The sequence below is a fragment of the Manacus candei genome, unplaced genomic scaffold (genome assembly GCF_025592945.1).
Source record: "Manacus candei isolate 608988 ecotype Guabito, Panama unplaced genomic scaffold, ASM2559294v1 h1tg000067l, whole genome shotgun sequence".
Taxonomy (NCBI): domain Eukaryota; kingdom Metazoa; phylum Chordata; class Aves; order Passeriformes; family Pipridae; genus Manacus; species Manacus candei.
In genome coordinates this window covers 3947689-3969467 of record NW_026138115.1, presented here as the reverse complement: position 1 = coordinate 3969467, position 21779 = coordinate 3947689, and the positions used below count along the sequence as shown (strand labels likewise).

General features: G+C 37.4%; 1 protein-coding gene across 7 annotated transcripts in view; it reads right to left on the bottom strand.

Moving 5' to 3' along the window:
• Window positions 1-21779, bottom strand: part of RPS6KA5 (ribosomal protein S6 kinase A5) — a 78780-nt gene that overhangs the window by 5701 nt on the left and 51300 nt on the right. For all 7 annotated transcript variants that reach the window (XM_051806614.1, XM_051806617.1, XM_051806620.1 and 4 more), the window contains 9 exons: window positions 14516-14666; window positions 13206-13367; window positions 11842-11967; window positions 10979-11112; window positions 7801-7894; window positions 6400-6570; window positions 2791-2982; window positions 2028-2187; window positions 852-1015 (listed from right to left, as the gene is read on the bottom strand). In XM_051806614.1, coding sequence (XP_051662574.1) covers window positions 852-1015; window positions 2028-2187; window positions 2791-2982; window positions 6400-6570; window positions 7801-7894; window positions 10979-11112; window positions 11842-11967; window positions 13206-13367; window positions 14516-14666 — 1354 coding nt within the window. The remainder of the gene's footprint in view (window positions 1-851; window positions 1016-2027; window positions 2188-2790; window positions 2983-6399; window positions 6571-7800; window positions 7895-10978; window positions 11113-11841; window positions 11968-13205; window positions 13368-14515; window positions 14667-21779) is intronic.

Genomic DNA, 21779 nt, shown 5'->3' with positions numbered 1-21779 from the left:
TGCTACTAGTTCCTATTGTAGCTGTAATAATAATTTTAGTAGCTTTTATGGGTATGAAAAAGCCAATACATCACATTATTAATTGGCATCTTCCCCTCCTTGTTCTTTTTAATTTAGAAGTATTTTTTATTAAGCCTTAACCTATTTAAGACTAGATTTTCAGAAACAATACTGTTAAATTACAGTTTTTCTTTCAGCCCAAATTACGTTGCATTATCAGGACCTCTCCAAGTAACAATTATTTTCTTTTTGTCTCCTTCCTTCTAAGTGTCCACAAGCATTTCTGCATAAATCTGCTCAATTTTGGCTTATTCTCTGTAGAAGGTATCATGAGAATCAAGAATATGTTTGTATAATACAGCTGCAGTTCAAATGGTTTTAGTAAACATAAAATAGTAGATAAGCAAGTCCATTAAAAAGCATCTATGATATAAAAAAAATGAACTACACAGGTTCCAGAAATTTTACTTCAAATTTTTAACCTTAAGAACAAAAAGTCAAACAGTTTCTTAAGTTAAATATAAAGTTTTTCTCTTTTTTTCATAAAAGTTTGAAGACCTTTTAATAGATTCCTCTAAGAAACAAAGTATTTTTAATAGCTCTTTAATGAACAGCTGTCTCTCAGTCCTCAAGTGCTCATGAATATAAATATCTTTGAGAAATTTAATTTTGCTTCATCATTTATATTTTCATGTACTCCAGAGATGTTACATATTATGGAAAAAAAATCCAGGTATAAGCAAACACTGAATTTTAAGGACAGATATGTCTTGTTATTAAGAGAAAACATACATAATCCAGATTACACATTACAAAATATAGCATATGACATAAAATTTCTTAGAACTTACATGAAAAGTGGCTTTGACATATGTGTGCACTGCAGCTCCTGAAGAGCCTAAGTTATCAGGTGTCATCAGAGGGTTGGATGACAGCTGGCTGCCGTCCTGAAGCCATTCATTGTATCTCAGGCTGGACATTTTGATTCTTTTGTTTGGATCCACTGTTAGAAGTCCTAATAGAAACATATTATACTCTTTTGAACTATGATCTATTTATCTTCATTTAATAGAAAAAGTAAATATTTATTATGAAAATCTCATACATTGCATTGATAAGTAACTAATGTCAATATTTGTCCTAGGTATGCCAATATTTATCCTAGATAAGGCTGGCACAATGTTAGACTATCATCCGCTCCAGAGGAATCACTAAACACAAGAAATTGATATTTAACTGTTTGATAAGTCTCATCTCTTCTCACACCAACTCAGAACTATCAAATGATTTCTTCACTTAAAACCTGTCTGGGATGAAGTTCAAGGGAGTAAGCCTCAGATTCCCTGAACATTCCACTGAAGTCTGAATCTGGAAATCCCTACATTTTTGGCAGAAAAATTCCTTACAAGCCTACTTCTACAGAAATTCAGAACTCCATCTAAGTAGAATTAAGACTGGTGTCTAGCTCATGCTGAAAACATAATTAGATGCTCAAAAGCTTAAGGGAACCCAAAAGCATGGCAAATGTGAATGAAGCAGTTCAGAAATACAGTAAGTACTCTTGGCACATAGATTAAAAAATAGGTAAAGGGAAAAATATAGTAATAAATTAATTTTCTGCAAAAGCTTAGCTTTTAAGACAATTATCTCATAAGCTGTTTTGGTTTTTCAGAAAAGCAAAAATAACATAAAAGAAAAACTCTGGTTTTGTTTTAAACTGTTTTAAAACAGTGAGTTCACTTTTTCTGAAGCTCTTCAGAGTTCCTTCTAACCCCACCAACCTTCCTATCAGCATCTCGCCACATTAGAAAGCTCTGCTATGTGTACAAGCAATTTGTAACACAGTCTGATGTGTCCACTTCAACCCATAGTTTGTATTAGGGGTCAGTACACAGCTCAAGCTGTGGATACTGCTCTGACAGCTTGACAGTCTGCTGCTAATTCCAGCATCCAAATATTGTATGGTTCTCTAATTTTACATTTTGAGACAGAAATATAAGGTACATGAAATACTTGTGAATACGTACCTCGAATTAGCTCTTTAGCCTCTTCAGAAACATTTTTCCAAGCTTCTCCTTCAAAGGAAAATTCTCCCTTTTTAATTTTCTTCATAATTTCCAATGCACTGGTACATGTTAAACTTCTGTCTTGAGACTGAAATGGTACCTGTCCTGATAGCATTGTGTACTGTCATGATAACAAAAGCAGCATTAACAAACACAGTATATTTATGGACAACGCTATTACTAAATATGGAGGGCTGTTGTTTGCATCACCAGAGCTGTGCAATAAAATCTGGACTGGCATAACTTTGAGGCTATAGGAAACTTTAAGTTTGCAAGACTTTCTCTGGAGTCATTGTTAGAAAAAAGACTTGTATGTTTCAAGAAGCTATGAACAACACATATTTCTACCTCACTTATATCTACTGTAATTAATTTTCTGTAAATCAGGATGCAGGTTGATTCCTTCCCTGAACTGAAACTGTAAAAAGATTATATGGATGCCTGTAAAATCTCCTAACAAGAATACCTCTTTTTGAGAACCTGACTGCATCAAGTAATTTTTCCATTCCCAGAAGTGTTAAATTTAATTTGCTACTTAGGAAAAAAAATCTCCACCCCTTGAAAACATCTGTCTTTGGAACCTATTATTTTTGCAGTAATATTTTCACCAGACTTGAATTAAGCATGCACCCAGTTTATGTCTGAAATCATGTCAAATCCTTTGCATTTTAATAAAAAGTAGATACAAGCAATAAAGTTATAGTTAAAAACCTCAATCACTTACCAAAATGACTCCCAAACTCCACAGATCACAAGACTCGTCATAACCATTGTGATTCAAGAGCTCTGGGGCAGCATAATGAAGAGTAAAACATGGAGTCTTCAGAGGCTGATTATCAGGTGGTTTCAAACGAGCAAAGCCAAAATCAATTATTTTTATTTCTGAATTATCAGTTTCATCTGTAAATAGTAAATTCTGAAAAGCAAAGACAAAATCAATGCCAGCACTGGGTAGAAAATTGATTATAATTATTTTCCTACATTTATTATTACAGAAAACTTGACATTATCTACAGGAAAGGGGAACTGGGAGACACTGGGGGAAAAAAACCAGAAAAGTAGAAATAATGGTACTCTGGGTTGTAAGAAAATGTGATGTGTTTATCTGCATCCTGCATACCTGCAAGTCAGGGCAGTTCTGTCAGAGATTATTAATGAAAATCAATAGGTAGCAGAGAACAGTGGGGAAAAGAATTCAGGGAACACTGACAAGAAAAAAAAGCGAAAACATCAAAATGTATGCAGATGGAGAATTGCCTTCTTCCTCAAACAAAAGCAAATTTTCTTAAGCTTCCCCATTACTCTGGCATGTTGTGAATGATAGCTTTCTTGTGTGGGGGACTCCTGTTGCATGTCTTGTTTTGTGACTGAACAGTCTTTGGTCCTCAAGTGGTAACACACTGAAGCCACATTGCCATGAGCACAATAATGCAAAAGAGCAAAGTGAAAGAGAAGGATGGTGGTAACAAGGTGCCCCTTGGGATAAAGTGGTGGCATAAAGGGCCCCAACAGCTCAGCAATTGCACCGAGAGGTGACTTTGGCATGGATGGCAAAGTCAACACGTGTTGTGGAAGTGACGTGGGACCAACGGCAATCGAGTGCTGAAAGTCACACAACAGTCCAACCTCAAACCTCCTCCTTACAGCAAGGTAAAGAGACACTGGTATAGCAGTCCCTCAGAATTCCAGCTTTACTGACTGCAATGTGGCACCTTGGACTTGAAGACAGACAGGTTGTTATCCGTTCGGAAGATTTAAGACAATCTGCTTCTTTTTTTCCCCCTGAGTATTTATATTTGTCAAGAAAGATACAAGAAAGAAGCTAAGTCTTAGAAGAACTGCCTGAGGCCAAGACAAATTAAAAACTAATTCTACTCCTCCCATCAACTTCTTGAGAGAAGAGCATAATTTTGCTATTGCCTTTACTGTTTAATCTATGAATGCTAGAAAAAGTCTTAGTATCATAAATCCTATAGCCCTATCTAATTTTGTAATACAAGAGGTGAATGACTTACACAAAGTAATTTAATTTCGAACTCATTAACAAGGGTTAAAAAATGATTGCTAGACTGCCAGCAGATCAATAAGGAGAACCAGAGAGCATTCATTATGGATAAAAGAAAACAGCTTCTACAGAACATTTTAGTATTTTTCCATTCTGTACTGCTGTCATAGCTTAATGCACATTCAGAATAGTCAGTTTTTAATTTTAAAATGTGCAAAATGGATCTGAAGGAAGCCTTATTTCAGCAAAAATATTAATACAACAAGGATGAGTGATTAATATAATTGTCTTTTTTCTATGGTGCTGTTATATAGTCAACACGTAAATGAAGAATGACTAACATTGGGTTAAAAAGACCTTCTTAAGATAAAAATTAAATTGGCTATGCACAGAGAGAAAGGTACAGTCCAAGTGTCTTAAGTTGGGTTCAGATTTTGCTGTTGATTGGGTAAATAAAGTATGTTTCACAACCTCCCTGCTTCCGTATTTACAGCTATATTCCACATATAGTTTAAGGATACATAAACAACACTATCTCTGTCTTGTTAGGTTTTGTTCTAATACCTCTAGAACTCACTTTACATATTAATGGTCACTTCACAGAAACAGTTCTCTAATCCTCTACTGAGAGGCTTAAAATGTTCATATATGCTACACAAATTTTTTATTCCTATTTTCTATCCAGTACTTTTCCTCTGTTTTGCAGAACCATATATATAATCAAATTACTAGTGCTAAACAGAAGACTTTCCCAGTTCATGCAATTAAAAAAGTCTCATCCTTAGACATTTAACCAGTCATATTTTTAAAAATAGATTTATCAGTAGCACATTAGATGTCAAAGTTGAACATCAAACAAAGCTGACTGGAATTCTTAGAAAAGCAGCAGAAATTCCTGTATAGCTTTTTACAGAAAGGTGCACTAACTACATCTATATTGGGAAGCCTGCCTATCTCCTACCAAGTTCATATTGGAAACTAAAATAGTAACTTTCAAAACAACAAGCAGGAAGGAGGCAGCAGGTTAAGTCCAATTTTGTGGAGGCCATGGATTCTGCAAGCTGTTTGCTAACCCTTCATTACTTGGACTTCCTGGACTTCTGTTCTTGAACGTAATGTAGAACTGAAGACTGCCTAATTTACCATGCAACTGAAGCTCTGCTTTATTCTGTCTTTATATTCAAGATGGTAGTAAGGCTAAAATGATGAGAATAGAAGAGAGAATGGGTTTTGACTTTTTAATAATTACTCGTTTCAAAAGCTAGTTTCTTTCCCTGATGATGTGACTCTCAAAAAAAGTTATTTTTTCAACTCACATATTAGAATTTCACAATAGCTCCTCTTTGTTTAACTGTTTACTGAAAACAGGAGCTTCTTTCAAACTCATATATTTTGGATTGATTTTCAAAAATAGTTTAAATATCAACACCTAGCAGACTTCTTTATCTGTTGAATTAGAATTACTACAAAATACTAAGTCATATAGCAGAAGGTACATTACAAAATGATAACATCAGTAGGTATGGTGGATTATTTTTTAACTTCAGCTACAAAAGGAGTAGCTATTTCCTATACAATATAACATCCTTACTGGATGAACTAACATCAATTTACACTATTCTCAGGCTTGAGAAAACTAACACATATCCAAGGCCATTGCTGGCAAAAAAAAACCAAGAAAAAATTGGGTCCAGGAAGCAAAACAAAGGCAGTGGTCAACATCACCATAGTAAACAGAATTGTCTGGAAGGCAAGATGTTGTTGCACAATAAAAATATCAGAACAAGTAATTATTGAAAAACAGATATTAAAAAGTGTTTCTTTTGGGGAACTACTGAACTCACTGAACTCAAATCACACATCTTTATTAGCTGACTGCATAAGTTTGTGGTTCATTTTGTGCTTAACTGGAACAGAAGACAGTACAAGGGTGTCACAGTTACATCCAAAAGAAGCCCTGCTGAGGGAATTAAGGTCAAACCAAGGGTGAAAATGTACAGGGAAAGTATCCAAGCAACGTAGCTCTCTGCTTATAAACTGTTTCATACAATAAATACACGCAAGTAAAAATTGTCCCCAAATAGGTAAAGAATGTTTTTGAACAAGTTAAGAGTACAGATTGCTTTCAGAACTAAACATGTTTCCTAACAGTTACTTTTACCTATGAACAGAAAAACATCTACAGAATTTACCAAGTAAAAGCGGTAACATTTTATTAAAAATACAGAAGTAGAAAACTCTGTAATAAAAGCTGGAGAAACAGAGACACATCACATTCCAGATATTTAATAATTTATTGTCTTAACATATATATGCAAGTCACTATACCTCAGGTTTCAGATCTCTGTGGACTACTCCCACATCGTGCATGTGGCTCACTGCTGAAACAAGTCTGCGCATAATGTGGCTGGCTTCAGTCTCACTGAAATGTTTCTTTTTCTGAATACGCTCAAGCAATTCTCCTCCCTTCAGCAATTCCATTACTAGAAATGTGTGAAGCTGAAACAATAAAGAAAAATACAGCATGTTAGAAATTTAACATTACAAACCAACGTTCATTCAAGATGTAGGTGCTAATCTGACGGGTTCTCCACGTTTGAAGAAATAACATTACTGCTTGTAATAATTTGGAAGGCCAAAAACAAGAACCAACTTGCATCTCAGATGCACTTTCCCCATCAATCTCATTGAGATTGAAGAATGATAATGTCTTTGCCATGTCCACCCATATTTATTTATAAAAACACAATACCATTAGCTACATTTGTAGAGAGACGAAATGTCTTTACTTAGGCTAACAAATAAAACTGGAAAAAGCTAGACTTTTGCCCTTAAGCCTGTTCTGATGCAGGGATGCATATCTATTAATATGCATAAGGAGCTAACCACTTAATTAAATCCTTTAAAAGCACCCTGAAACTTCACTAGGAAATCCTCTCAGTTCATTTTAGAAGTGCTCCACATGACCTCTCTGCTGGTCCTTGTATAAACTGCATGAGGAGGACAGACTGGGATAGGTGGAGAGGCAAGAGACCTCATGTTCCATTACAGAATCATAGACAAGAATCACAAAGTAGTTTATGTTAGAAGAGTGCTCTACAGGACATCTGGTCCAAAACCCCAGCTCAGACCAGGGTCAACTTCCAATTCAGATCAAATTATGGTTTATTACATGCTGTGGAGTCTGCATCACATTAAGGAAAAAGACAATTATGGTACGTAAATAAACTGATCTTAATATATTTTCAAATAGAGGCTCTACTTTCACATTTGGTAATTTGGCAAGCTATTTAGTTATCTCCATTGAGTTACTAATATGTAAAAAAAAAAAATGCTAGTTGTATAATCTTCCTATGCATGATTTCCAAACCAATTCACCAGTACTGTTTTAAAATTTATGACAACCCTAGGGGAAAAGTGATTAGACACCTCAGTATCATAGATGTGAAACTGTGCAATGAATATACTGCATGATGATTCACAAAGACAGCCAAGGCCAGAACCACAAACACAATCCAAGACTAATTTTTACACATACTTTTGATTTGCTAGAGTAACTGCGAGTTTGCTTGAATGTAGAACTTCTGCTTCATCTTCTATATTGACTAGAAAAAAGCCCTAGGAAAAACGTTGCCTTCACAGTTACAGTTATGCTTAACTCCTAAAAGTTCTTGGGAAAACACATGGCAATGTGTTTGGTAGGTGCTGATTACAGTTTCTTCAAAATACCTGGTCATGAAAAACTTCATGTAACTTCACTACATTCGGATGTCCTTCGCAGAGTTTCAGGGCTGTTATTTCTCTCTGGGTGTTGGCTTCCATTCTAGAAAAATTGAGCAGTCATTTTGTACCCATTTTATTAAGCAAATTGCATGTTCAAAGCGTTAGACCTATTTTTAATTGTTTTAGTACAATTAAAGGTATATTCAAAGTAAGTTGAGAAAACTTGCCACATAACTCTGCAATTTAGATTATTAAAAAACCACAGCGAAATCAAACAATGTTTTTAATGCAATTGCAACTTGCTACAGCAAAAACTGATGTGATGTTATAGAATATTTTCTATCTAAAACTAACCTTTCCCTTAGTCCAGGGAAATCTGACTTCACTTATGTTGCTACAAAGTTAGTTCACTTTTATCTTGGCCAAATCATTTTCCATTCTTAAAGGAGACAAGTATTTCCAAAGTGGTATGGAAACTATGAGCTCTACTAGGAAAAAAGAGTAACATCATCTATATATGAATTGTGTTATACAAATGAACCCTAAACAGGCCATTGCAAAAATCTGAAATGGAAGAGATAAGAGACCATCTCCAGAGCAAAACTCATGGCATAAATTCTCTTTCAAGTACTGAAATCTATAGCCAAAAAAAATGAACATGGTGATCATTATAAAAACTATGTGAATGGTGACAGATCAGAACACTTTTTCCCACTAGTTAGATATGTTGATTTATTTTTGGTAAATAATGCCTGAAAATTTTTGCCAAAACTCTCTCCAAGAAAGTCTAACCCTGTGCTGACTTAAGAGAATGGCCTTATGGATAACACAGAATCTCTCTCACTACACATGTTCTTAGCTTTTGGTTGCCTTTTTTCCCCCCTAATTAGGATGAGAACTACAATGAGAACTCTGTGCAAGAGAATTCCATTTTTCTGCAGGCTTCATATAATCAACGAATAAACTAAGCTGTTTCACCTGCTGCTGAAGTTGTTTACATTGAAAGTGGCTTCAGGTCCTTAAGAAATTAAAAAACCTGACTCACACAGTCTTTCCCCCTAAAGTATCAGAAGGAAGTGAACCTTGAAAACAGATGAAAAAGGTTCAGTATCATGAACATAAACCTTCAAAATTTGTAAATGGACTTTTCTGAGTATTTCCCCTCCATAAATAGTTACCATCTCATGAAAAACAAATGGGAAGTTCTAAAACAATAACTCAAGCAAGTTTACAGGAGCCCACTGTTTGAGTGGTCTTCAGACACACAGATAAATCTCAAACTGCTGGCTGGAAGCAGGTCCAGCACTACTAACAAAACAAAGCAACACCACAGAGGAACTCTTCATCTGAGCTTTCACCTCAAGTATCATAAAAGGGTTTCCCTAGGTGTAAGATTCCCTTTTTGGGCACATTTGGTTGGGAGGAGTGAAAGATTGACTTTGAGGCAAAGAAGATGCTAGAAACTCATTACACTTTTCCTTTTAGCAAGATTTACCGGTGTGATCCTCAGAGCAATATTATTTACAGTTTCTTATTCAAGCTGGTTTTTGTCCAACTATTGAGAGTGTGAGTTTACTGCTACCCCTAAATACTGCACAAACATGCTCTGACTCTGCTCACAGCCTATATTCCTAAAAAAAAAAAATACCTCTGTGTACAGACCACTTCTTACCTTCATTTAGCCTGATCTACCAAGATGAAGGAGAAAGAGCAAAAGAACCCATGAGTAATATCATCTAGGGACATAATTCCTCAAAGTTTAGTTCTAGGGGAAAAGTCAATACCACTGTGCCCACTGTTATCCCAAGACAAAATATCCATTACATTAAGAGATGCGAGTTACTAACCTACAGCTCTGCAGGCACCACAGAAAAAAATTTTGAGCGTAGACACAAGGTAGAGATTTTCACATTAAAATGTCCAATGTAGGTGTCTACTGCATACTACTGTTCAAGGTCTCATTATAATGACTGAAATTCTAGTTAACCAATCTTACAGGGTGAACTAAATCACCATAACATACATACCTAGAGTAGGATTCAGTGGCCTAAGCATAGGAGAGCCTGGGAGATGACATCAGCCATGAAGACATCTACAAAAAGGTAGTAGTCACAAGACTGATGGAAACTGGAGAACAGAGAAGACACCAACAGATGCTAAAATGGCACTACGTAGATGTCTATGTTTAAGTTACTGAATCCCACTTCTAGTGCCAGGTCATTCAAGTTTCTCTGTAGACTCCACTAACAGTTTTAGGCAGGCCTCTATTAAATTAGCAGACTTCAGAAAAGTGAGTCAGACACCTTCACTTAGGTTTCTTATTCTTGAACTTATCCTATTCAAACAGCATGTGATGAAACACTTAAGTCTGGTGGACAGCTTCTTCTAGGGTCTGGAAAAACAGAGGTACAGCCAAATGTCTTGGAGAAGAGATCACTGTGAACTATCATTCCGATAGCAGAACATTTATACTTTCCCCTTCCTGCCAGCATTCTACAACACACTAGGGACATATTTACTAATGAACACTGCAAAATGAAGGCAAAATTCTATCTGCTTCTCAAAGAATCCTTCATCTTTATTTTTCTCTAGGCAGAAACTGAGGTATCTGTTCTGGAAGAAGACCAGTTGATACCCACGTACAAAGCAAGTCAGCTGCCTTCATTGGATGTTCTCTTCAGAACACCCAGGAAACAAAATGCAACTTACAACTCCAAAGTCTAGTTCCATGTAATATACACACACACACACAATTAGATAGATCTGAGGCAACCCACACTACAGATCCCTCTTAAAAGCAGTATCCTAGGCAATCAAATGGGCTGCTTAGGAGAGGGAGCTAGCGTAAGCCTACGTTCAGCTCACTTAAGTCTAAAGATAGAAAAACCTTATACCTTACTTTGTTAGGAGCACAATTAGGGGAAGGGTAGAATACAACTAGGAACCAGAAAGGTACTTTTTAGGTTTCTTCCTGTCCTCCCCAACAAGAATAACATTTTGTTTCAAAAGACTCTCAGAATTTTTTTAAAGGTCATAAGGATACAGTAAGTTTCTGTAGATTCATAGAACAGAAAATAATTTTCAAGTTATTTTTCTACTTCCAAAAATGTAGTGAACATTATTCTAATCCATGGGTGACAGTAAGCAAAGAAAATATTTTTATTGTCTTATAGAATATTTATACCTTTTGCTAATTATTTTTACTGCATACTCTTGGCTAGTTTTCTTGTGTAAGCACTTTCGACAAATGGAAAAACTTCCTTCTCCCAATGGTTTCTCTTTCAGATCCAGTTCATAATGATGATAAAATGGAGAGTCCTGTTAGGAAACTGTCTGTATTTAGTTTTGCAGAATACTTGTAGTATACACAGTCAAAGACAAAGAGTAAAATTTTGTGAGAATTTTTCATCTATATTTAAAATTGTAAAAGAGCTCTCTTTTTAATAAAATATATAATCTTAACTTCTATTTAATAAAATGCATAAACATTATTCTAACAATTAAAGAGTAAGGCTCATGTTACATTAAACAAACATAATCACTAAATAAATCATTACTACTACAATAGCTGAAGATACAAAATATTCAGACAAACAGGATCAAAGATGGTCATACATACATTTATCCACAAAACTATGCACTCGTTTGAAGACATCACGATAGCATGTGTTCTTAAAAGGCTTCACACAACTATACACTCTTTTGGGTAAACATATCAAAGAAGGAATTCTGATATAATTAACAGTTTCAAAAATATCTATAATGGTTGGCTGAATAAGAGTTATCAGGAATCATACTATTATTAATTCTATACTTCATTCTTCTGGGAAACTAGACAATCATCTCATTTTTCAGATTAAATGTCAACCACTTAATAGTATCACATGCAAGTTAGATGCTTGGATCATCGGAGGAGCCATTACAGAGAACTGATAAACGAACGATGACTGTTTTGTCATCTGTAGCCTAGCTTGTGATTGCTGCTTGGGAATTCATACATAGTTCCAAGGTACACCTAATTAATTTAGTTCTTGATATTATTATTACCTTCATCATAGCACTTCTGGCAATAGTTGTAGTTCCAGGTCGTTCATCCCCCATATAAAACTGGAGAGGATCTACTGTAGCTGCATTGCGTTTAAACAAAATAGAAGGTGCAACGAAAGAATATCCCTATGAAATTAAAACATCAGAAAAGGGCATGGCTTGATATTGCTGCACATTAACTATCATAATACATATGAAACATTAGAAGTTTCAGCAGAATTTTTCAAAGAAAACAGAATTTTCATACCATAGTACAGAACCTATAACTGGCTCATTGATGGTTAGATATTACTCTGTTCAACATGAACAGGTATGTTCCTGGAATCAGTTATATTCTTCTCCATAGTTAAAGATAAAACAATAATACTACAAGAACTCTCATAATTAATGCTAATCTGATTCAGCTTCGATTGTTTTACAATAGTGATAAAGGCTATACTTCAAATTAGCCAGCTTCCCAGGACACCTTAAAGTTAAGGCATGAAATAGTTTTTATGTTGTGATGTAAGCATCAAACCATTTCAAATGGCTAAACAATATGAGCTTCATATTAATGATGTGCCTAATTTGAATATAACAAGAACAGCTGTGACTACCACCATAGAGTGGTGACATGCATAAATTGCTTACTACAGTCACTACAAATCTAACAACTTCCAGTATATGATGCTACATTCCTGTACACTAAGAATTAAGCTGCTCAAACACAGACAATAAAAAACAACAAAGCACAAGGAGGGGGAGAAGAGAAAGCAATCCAAACTGTTCTTCACCTCTGCAGCTCTGGTACCAAGTTGACTGCACATGAGCTGTTTCTACCTACCCATTTTACATCTAGACTGTACAATCTAAGAAGGGATCATTCTTTAACAGCACGGGGGAGATGATAAGGAAAGCTTTGTTACTCATCTGTATATAGCAGCCTAGTAATTAGAGCACTCCTACAAAACGTGGAAGACCTACTTTCAACTCTGTAGGTAGCTCCCACTTTCCAAAGGAATACTTCAACTGGTGCATAATGTGGAAATGGGTGAACTACATGACTGTTGTTCAAGCTGGTAGCCCAGGCTGATGGAGTCAAGATGACAAGACTCATAAGGTATGAAGAACCAATAAAGAACAGACAGACTTTAATCCAGCATGCTGGACATTCAGCTGGGAATGGAGAAACAAGGAATTTTATGTTTGCAGTAGGACTGTTCCCACCTTTTTCGTTTTGCAATTGTTGAACAAAAAGATCTGGGAACTGAGACTGGAAATTACACAGTTAATTTCAAGAACTTAAAAGGTAGGAGGAAAAAAAAAGCAGCTATATGGAATTGTTCAATAATTTTTTTTTAAATTAATGTGAGTTCTTAAAATACCTGAAATATTCTTTCTGAAGTCTGAGGAGTTGCTGCAGGAGAGTATGTTGGATCCATTTCTGTAAACTCTTCTGCAAAATTACTGACATCCAATTCATCTCTGATTACTGGTTTAAAAGGAGCTGGTATTTTTTTGGCAGCTAAATCATCCCAATTCATATTCTAAACAAAAAACAGGAAAATATCTTTGAATCAAATGAAAATTTAACAGAAAGAGATATTGGAAAGACAGACTTGTCCAGAAACACAGTCCTAACTCCATTTGCTATTTTCCACAGGCAGATGAAAAGCATTCAAATTATGCCCTACTAATTTGCTTAGGTAGAGCCAAGAAGTATCATACTTATTTGTATGTAGACAGAATTCAATTAAAAAGAAAATCAATATAATTAAATTTAACAGTGGAGATGAGCCAAACAATTAGTGTGATGGCCCTTGAATTTCTTCCTCTATTTCAAAATAAACAACATTTATATTTTTGTAAGCCACAGTGCATGCATTCAGTATCTTCAACTTTTCACTGCCAATTTCTGTGCTTAATTACTAATGTCAGCTTTCAGAGCCCTGAGAGCATAAGCCTCTGAATTCTTCCTTAAATGCATGGCTGGAAAGAGGAAGCTTTGGTATAGCAGTTACGAGAAAATTGCTCTGATACTGTAAAGGAGTGGAACTGAAATTAAGTCAAGATTAGAAAGTGTTGTATGAGGACAAAATGTATCTTCCAAAGCAAACAGTGAATAAGGGAAGTTTAACTCTGTGTAACTTTCCTTAACTTCAGCAACACCATAAAAATATACTTAGTTTTTTCAAAGAAAGTACATAATTTAAACCACAATGGATGGAACAGTACAGATGCTGTATGTAAATCCAATCTTTGAAAGCAAATATTAATACAGTGAAAGCTGAACAGAATTAAAATTTACTAAACAAGACTAAAGATTTAATTAGGCCAAGGAAAATAGAAGAGTTTAGTGAATTTTATCAATATTCAGATTTTACAAATAATGCTAGTGGTAAACTTCCTTAAAAAAAAAAAAAAGAGACAACGCAACACATAATTTCAGTGCTTTGCTGCAAGTAACTTAGACACAGAGAGAACATATTAAACATCTATCATGCCCTTCTAATACACACAAAATCCATATACATAAACACATGGATATTCTTTCTAACTTCAATATAATTATTCATGCAATTAACATGTCTCTAAGCTATTCTGTTAACAAAACAGCAGAATTTCCTTAGAGTTGGGTTTCACAGTCACTAATATAGAGTAAGTGCTATCTGGTGAGTTCTGTTGTTTGCTTTACCTGGAAAAAGGGATGCTGTTTGATTTCATCAGCATCAGTGGGACCACAACCTAGCCTCTTCTTGGGGTCTTTCATCAGAAGCCGCTGAATTATATCCTTAGATAGAGCACTCATTTCTTGTGGATAAGGAGGCTCACTTTTTAATATTCTCCTGTAAAACAAACAAAATAACAATTTGGTAATTACTTAATATGTTAAGTGTTAAATCAAAGAGTTACCATACTAATGGTAGCATTTAAAAGTTCACTTAAACTTGTATTTTACCCAAAGGCAGGAGGATCGCAAATGTGAAACAAACCATTTTTCAAATAAAGAAAGGTTCAAGGAATTGTGGACATGAAACACAACATCTGTAGAAGATAAATTGTGTAACTCAATCCACAAAAGAAACCTTCCTCATTTCACATACTGGGCTTACTATTACTATTTAAAAGAAATCTCATAACTACAACAGATAGTTTAACAAAGAATTCAACCTGATGCCTAACAGCAGTCAAAACAAAAATAATTTCAATATTAAAAATTATTAGAAAATAAAGAAAAAAACCCTGACATTTGGGCCATTGGAAGCTTGCCTGCACCCTCTATCTTGCACACAGTGCTCATGTCCTAGTCTCAAAAGGAGGCACTATAACTGGAAAAATTTTAGAGAATAGTAATAAGACTAGTCAGAAATATAGAATGTGTTTTATAGGAAGTTTTATAAAAGGTTAGGACTACCCAGCTTAGCGAAAAGATGACTCAAGGGGCCTGGGACAAGGACCTCGCTGTCTTTTTCAATATAAGAACTAGAAGCCATCAAATAATGTTAGTTCAAAAGTTCAAAATCTTGGAAGCCTAAGCAGAATCACATTTCAGCACCTCTTTTATATGGGTAGTTCCCACAGTTTTATATGAAGACAAAGGCAAGTTTTCTTTCAGTTACTTCAAGTGGAAATACTGAAGCTAAGGACTCTAAAGGAAAATTGCGAATGCACGCACAGATAACACATCCAAAGATACATCAAAAGGGTTAAAACAAAGACACACAAAACCCTTTATCATACAGAATCAGAGAGGAGTGGTTAGAAGGGACCTCTGGAGGTCATCTGGTCAAACCCCCCCATGCTCCAACAGAGTCATCTAGAGCCAGTAGTTCACAGCCATGTCCAGAAACCTTTTGAGTATCTCCAGGGAAAGAGACTTCACCACCTCCCTTGGGCAGCCTGTGTCATTGCTCAGTCATACTCTCAGTAAAAAGGTGTTTCCTGATGCTCAGAGGGAACCTCCTGTGTTTCATTTTGTGACCTCTACCTCAGGTCCTTTCACTGAGCACCACTGAAAGCAGCCTGGATCCCTCTTCTCTGCACGCTCCCTTCAGGCATTTATGTACAGTTATGAGATCTCCCTAGCCCTCTCCAGGTGGAAGAGTCTCAGCTTTCTCAGCATTCCCTCCTATGCTTCAGTACCTTCAACCTTCTCAGTGGCCCTTTGCTGGACTCTTTTCAATATGTCCATCACTCTTGTGTACTGGGGAGACCAGAAACCCAGGTGTGGCCTCACCAGTGCTGAGAGGAAGGATCATGTCCCTCAACCTCATGATACTGTCTAATGCATCCCAGGATACCATTTGCTGCCTTTGCCACAAGGGCACATTGCTGGCTCATGTTCAGCTTGGTGTTGATATAGCCCTATGTATACTCTCACTGTGGTGACTTCAGGAAGCACAATACAGAGAAGGACTTAGAGCACCTCCACTAAACACAGACTGAAAGATATTTGAAGCTATGAGAGACATAGCTTTTTACAGAGCTGAAGTTGATCACTGCAGGACATTTCTAACTTTTGTTTAAAGTTACTACATGACATATCCTTAGAGTCAGTTATCCCATGGGAAAATTTTTGTCTTGAAACATGTAGCTTCTTGGATTAGTCCAAAAATAGATGCAAGCAGATTGTTTCCCAAATAATCCTATCCTGGCAGTGTTCAAAATGCACATATCCCAGGGGTAGCCTCTACTCACTTAGTATCCAATTTCAAGCAAACACAAAGACAAAGCAAGCTAATCTCTTGGTTTAAGTAGCACTGAAATGAGTTAAGAAAATACAGTGTGAGTTTTAAGCTGGCGTAGAGGTCCAGGATTGTTTCTTTGAATGATGTATGGATTATCTGCCACTAAGAGTCTAAATCACAGCCATTCTGCTAGCAGAAGTAACTGCAACCATAAGCCTTCTCTTCAACTTCTGGACACATTTCACTTTACAGAAAAGGAGAAGAAAACACAATATTGTCAAATGATTTCTTAATTAGGGATGTTAATACCAAATTTAAACATCACTAAACAAGAGGATTCTTACACTGCAGGAGTGGTGGAGAAGTAAAGATTCAGTCTCTTCAGAAATCACCCAGTTTCAGAAAGGGGGAGCAGGTAAGGAAGTAAGAAAACCTTCCTGTTGTGAGACAGAAGACAGGACACCTTGATAATAAAAAATTATTTACAGGAGGGCCAATTAAATCTACAGTGTCTTTGTAGCTTGAAAATCACTTCAGTTAGAGAAGTATGAGGAAATCTATTTATCAATCTGTCTGATGAAAGAATCAGAAAGGTATGCAACAAAGATCTTGGAAAGAGGTAAATTCCCTTTGGACTCTCAGAGGGAGGAAAAACAACTTCAGTCAATATTTTTTTAAACTGATTTCTAAAGCAATGAGATTGAGACTCTGTGATGTCCTCAGAAATCAAAAGAGACATTTTAGAGCATTTTCCATCTAAAACATGTCAAGAGATTAAAGATGGACAAGTCAGATTAAAAAAATTAAATTTCACTGAAAAAAGATGCTGAATTGGGATGATTGGTAAAATCAGTAACAAAGAGAATATATGAGTACAATTTCTCTGGGCAGCCTTAGGAAATCAGTCTCTACAGTAGTGATGCTGAAAAGTGTTAGCAGTAAGATTCTTGCCAGTGTCCCAGGCTGCTAATGCAAATATAAACTTTCACATAAGAAAAGGAACGCAAAACAAACACAAGCAGTGGAAAGAATCCTGCACTGCAAAGTTACCAGAAAATTCTTAGCCAAAAGAAGTACTTCCGCAGCAACACAAGTTAGTCTCATCCTTCTAATTGCAAATTTCTAGAGACATTGCACGTCTTTGGTCAGCCTGAGAACTGTAATTGGTCATACCATGGAGGTGGTAATTGCACAGAAAGTCCAAGCTGAAGCTGAGACAGATTTATAAAATAACTGTTCATATTATTTGACATTCTGCTCTTTGTGTAGAAACCACTCCTTAAATTCTTGGGGGAAGGAATCCCCTATAAAGATTATATCTACTAGAACAATTTTGCACACATATTTTGCCAATAATAATTTCGTATAACACTGTATTTTCACAGAATCACAGAATTGTTAGGGTTGGAAGGGATCTCTGGAAATCATCTAGTCCAACCACAGCAGGGTTACCTAGAGCAGGTGACACAGGAACATGTCCAGGTGGGTTTTGAATGTCTCCAGAGAGGGAGACTCCACAACCTCCTGGGCAGCCTGTTACAGTGCTCTGCCATCTTCAACATACAGAAGTTCTTCCTCATGTTGAGGTGAAACTTCTTGTGTTTCAGTTTACGGACATTACTCCTCAACCTGTCGCTGGGCACCACTGCAAAGAGTCTGGCACCACCCTCCTGGCACCCACCTTTGAGATATTTATATGCATTAATGAGATCCCCTCTCAGTCTTCTCTTTAGACTAAACAGGCCCAGCTCCCGCAGTCTCTCCTCATAAGAGAGATGCTCCAGACCCAGACACGCCTCATTTTACCTAATGGAAAATTCTTTGGCAACAGAATCAGTAACTCCTGCCTTTTACCAAGATTATTGTTTTAAATAATTTCTTTTTATAGGCAGAATTAACAATGAAGTGGTATTTAGCTATGTGAAAAGAAAGCTATGATTACAGAATCACAGAACTGTTTAGGTTGGAAAAGACCATCGAGTGCAGCCATTTACCAGCACTGCCAAACCCACCACTAAACCATGTCCTTAAGTACCACATCTGCACCTCTTTTAAATACCCCTAGGGATGGTGCCTTTACCTCTTCCCTGGGCAGTCTGTTCCAATGTCTGACCACCCTTCCAGTGAAGAAAGTTTCCCTAATAGCCAATCTAAACATCCCTGGGTGAAATCTGAGGTCATTCCCTCTCATCCTGTCACCTATTACCTGGGAGAAGAGACCAACATGCACCTCACTACAACCTCCTTTCAGGTAGTTGTAGAGAGCGATAAGGTCCCCCCAAGAGCCTCCTCTTCTCCTGACAAAACACCCCCAGCTCCCTCAGCTGCTCCACACAAGACTCGTGTGCCAGACCCTTCACCAGCTCCGTTCCTCTTCTCTGGACACACTCCAGCACCTCAATGTCTGTCTTGTAGTGAGGGGCCCAAATCTGAGCACAGGATTCAAGGTATGCCCTTACCAGTGCCAGGTACAAGACAATCACTGCCCTGATTCTGCGGCTACACTATTTCTGATCCAGGCCAGGATGCCACTGTCCTTCTGGTCACCTGGGCACACTACTGGTTCATGTTCAGCTGCTGTCGATCAGCACCCCCAGGTCCTTTTTCCATTAGGCTGCTTTCCAGCCACTCTGCTCCAAGCCCGTAGCACTGCATGGGGTTGTTGTGACTCAAGTGTGAGACCCGGACTTGGCCTTGTTAAGCCTCATACCATTGGCCTTGGTCCATCAATCCAGCCTGTCCAGATCCTTACACCACAGAGCCTTCCTACTCTCCAGCTGATCAACACTCCCACCCAATTCGGTGTCATCTGCAAAGTGACTGAGGGTGCACTCAATCCCCTTGTTTGGGTCATCAATAAATATATTAACAGAACTGGCCCCAATACTGTGACCAGCTGCCAACTCAATGTAAGTCCATTCACCACCACACTCTGGGATCCACCATGCAGCCATTTTTACCCAGAGATGAGTGCACCCATCCAAGCCAGGAGCAGCCAGTTTCTCCAGGAGAATGCTGTGGGAGACAGTGTCAAAGGCTTTACTAAAGTCCAGGTAGAAAACACCCACAGCCTTTCTGTCATCCACTATGTGGGTCACCTTGTCATAGAAGGAAATCAGGTCAGGCAAGCAGGATCTGCCTTTCATAAATCCATGTTGGCTGGGCCTAATGCCCTGGTTGTCCTGAACGTGCCATGTGATGGTACCCTAAATGATCTGCTCCGTGACCTTCCCTGGTACCAAGGTCAGGCTGACAAGCCTGTAGTTCCCCAGATCCTCCTTCTGCCACTTCCAGTAGATGGAACATTTTGCCAACCTCTGGTCAATTGGCACCTCCCTGTTAGCCAGGACTGCTGATAAATGATGGAAAGTGGCTCAGTGAGCACTCAGTATCCTTGGATGGATTTCATTTAGGACCATAGACTTTTGAACACCTCAGCGGTGTATCAGGTCACTGATCATTTCCCCTTGGATTATGGGTGTTTGATTAGGCTACCTGTCCCTGTTTTCCAGCTCAGGAGGCTGGGCACCTCTGGAGAACAACAGGTCTTACTGTTAAAAGAGAGACAAAGAAGTCACGAAGTACCTCACCTTCTCCTCGTCTCCTTAGCATTTTGTTGCTAATGTATTTATAGAAACATTTTTTTATTATCTTTTATAGCAGTAGCCAGCTTAAATTCTAGTTGGGCTTTGGTCCTTCTAATGTTCTCCCTGCATAACCTCACAACATCCCTGTAGCCTTCCTGAGTTGCCTTGCCCCTTCTTCCACAGGTCATAAACTGCTCTTTTTTTTCCTGAGTTCCAGCCAAAGCTCTGTTCAACCAGGCCAAACTTCTTTCCCACCAACTGGGCTGTTGGCCCATGGGGATGACCTACTCCTGCACCTTTAAGATTTCTTTCTTGAAGGATGTCCAGCCTTCCTGGACTCCTTTGCTCTTCAGGACTGCCTTCCAAGGGACTCTCTCTAACAGTGTCCTAAATCAGCCAAAGCCTGCCCTTCAGAATTACAATTTAGAGATTTTTCTGATCCCCCCTTTACTTCTCCAAGAATAAAAAACTCTTATTTTGTGATCACTTTGCCCAAGAGAGCCTAGAGCCATCATATCACCCCCAGCACTTCTCTCTTCACAATCAACAGGTCCAGTGATGTACCTTCCCTAGTTGTGTCAGGAAGTTATATTCCACACATTCCAGGAACCTCCTAAACTGCTTCCTCTTTGCTGTATTGTATTTCCAGCAGACATCTGCTAAGTTTTATATTGAGGGATATTGTCCATCTGTTGATTCTCTTAGAGCCCACTGCAGAGAAAGTAGCATTTTGCTATGCTGTACAAGCAGACTCCATGTAAGCTGCATTAATACATGCCAGTAGCTTTCATTCAGAAATACTTTTGAGGTTAACTGATACTAGAAAATACTGATGATGCTCTGGACTGGTTCATGGAATGACATCAGAGATGTAGTGAAGACTGAAGCTACATTCTTTAAAAGTTCCAAGAACTATTTACAATTACCATGGGATTGAAGGATGGAAAGCAAGCTGCCAGAAAAGAAAGACCAGATTGGATCAACATGTGAAAGAGCAGAAACTGGTGAAGTAGCTTGATCAAGGGAAGAGAGTCTGGTTTCACTAGAACAACATTACTGAAGTGCTGTACTGAAGGGTAAGTCACTCAAGGCTCTAACAATGGCTCATACAGTGTTCATGTATTTGTCTGTCTTTGAATTCAGCACTATGAATCACTCACAGTGAAAAGGAAAATCAAACCCAGCACTTGCCTGTGATTTTGCAGGATGAGTCCTATCCCTGGCTCTGCAGCAATGGACAATCAGAATTCTCAAAAATGAAAGGAATACTTGGGAATAAGGAAAAAAAAGGGGAGATGGCATACTAGAAAAGGAGAGATACTTGGATTTATTTTTTAATGAAGTCTAATAACCCATAACACCAAGCATATGAACGAAAAGAGTCTTCAGCGACACAGACATAGGGATAGTAGGCACTTTCTTAAATTGCATTTTCCACAGAACACAACTGTTGTGTTGCCAAAAAGATTATGACAAAAGAACAACATAATCTCTCATCAGAAAGAGTAAAAAAAAAAAATAGAAACCATATACTAATTATATCTGACACGAGAACTGCAAGTCCATTAGAGAGAGATTTTAGAACAAAATTTGGTCAAATTTAACACCAGACAGCCATTGTGCCACACAAGGAAATAAAATTATCTAATAATATTTAAGATAACTTCCCACCTCTGCTGATTTT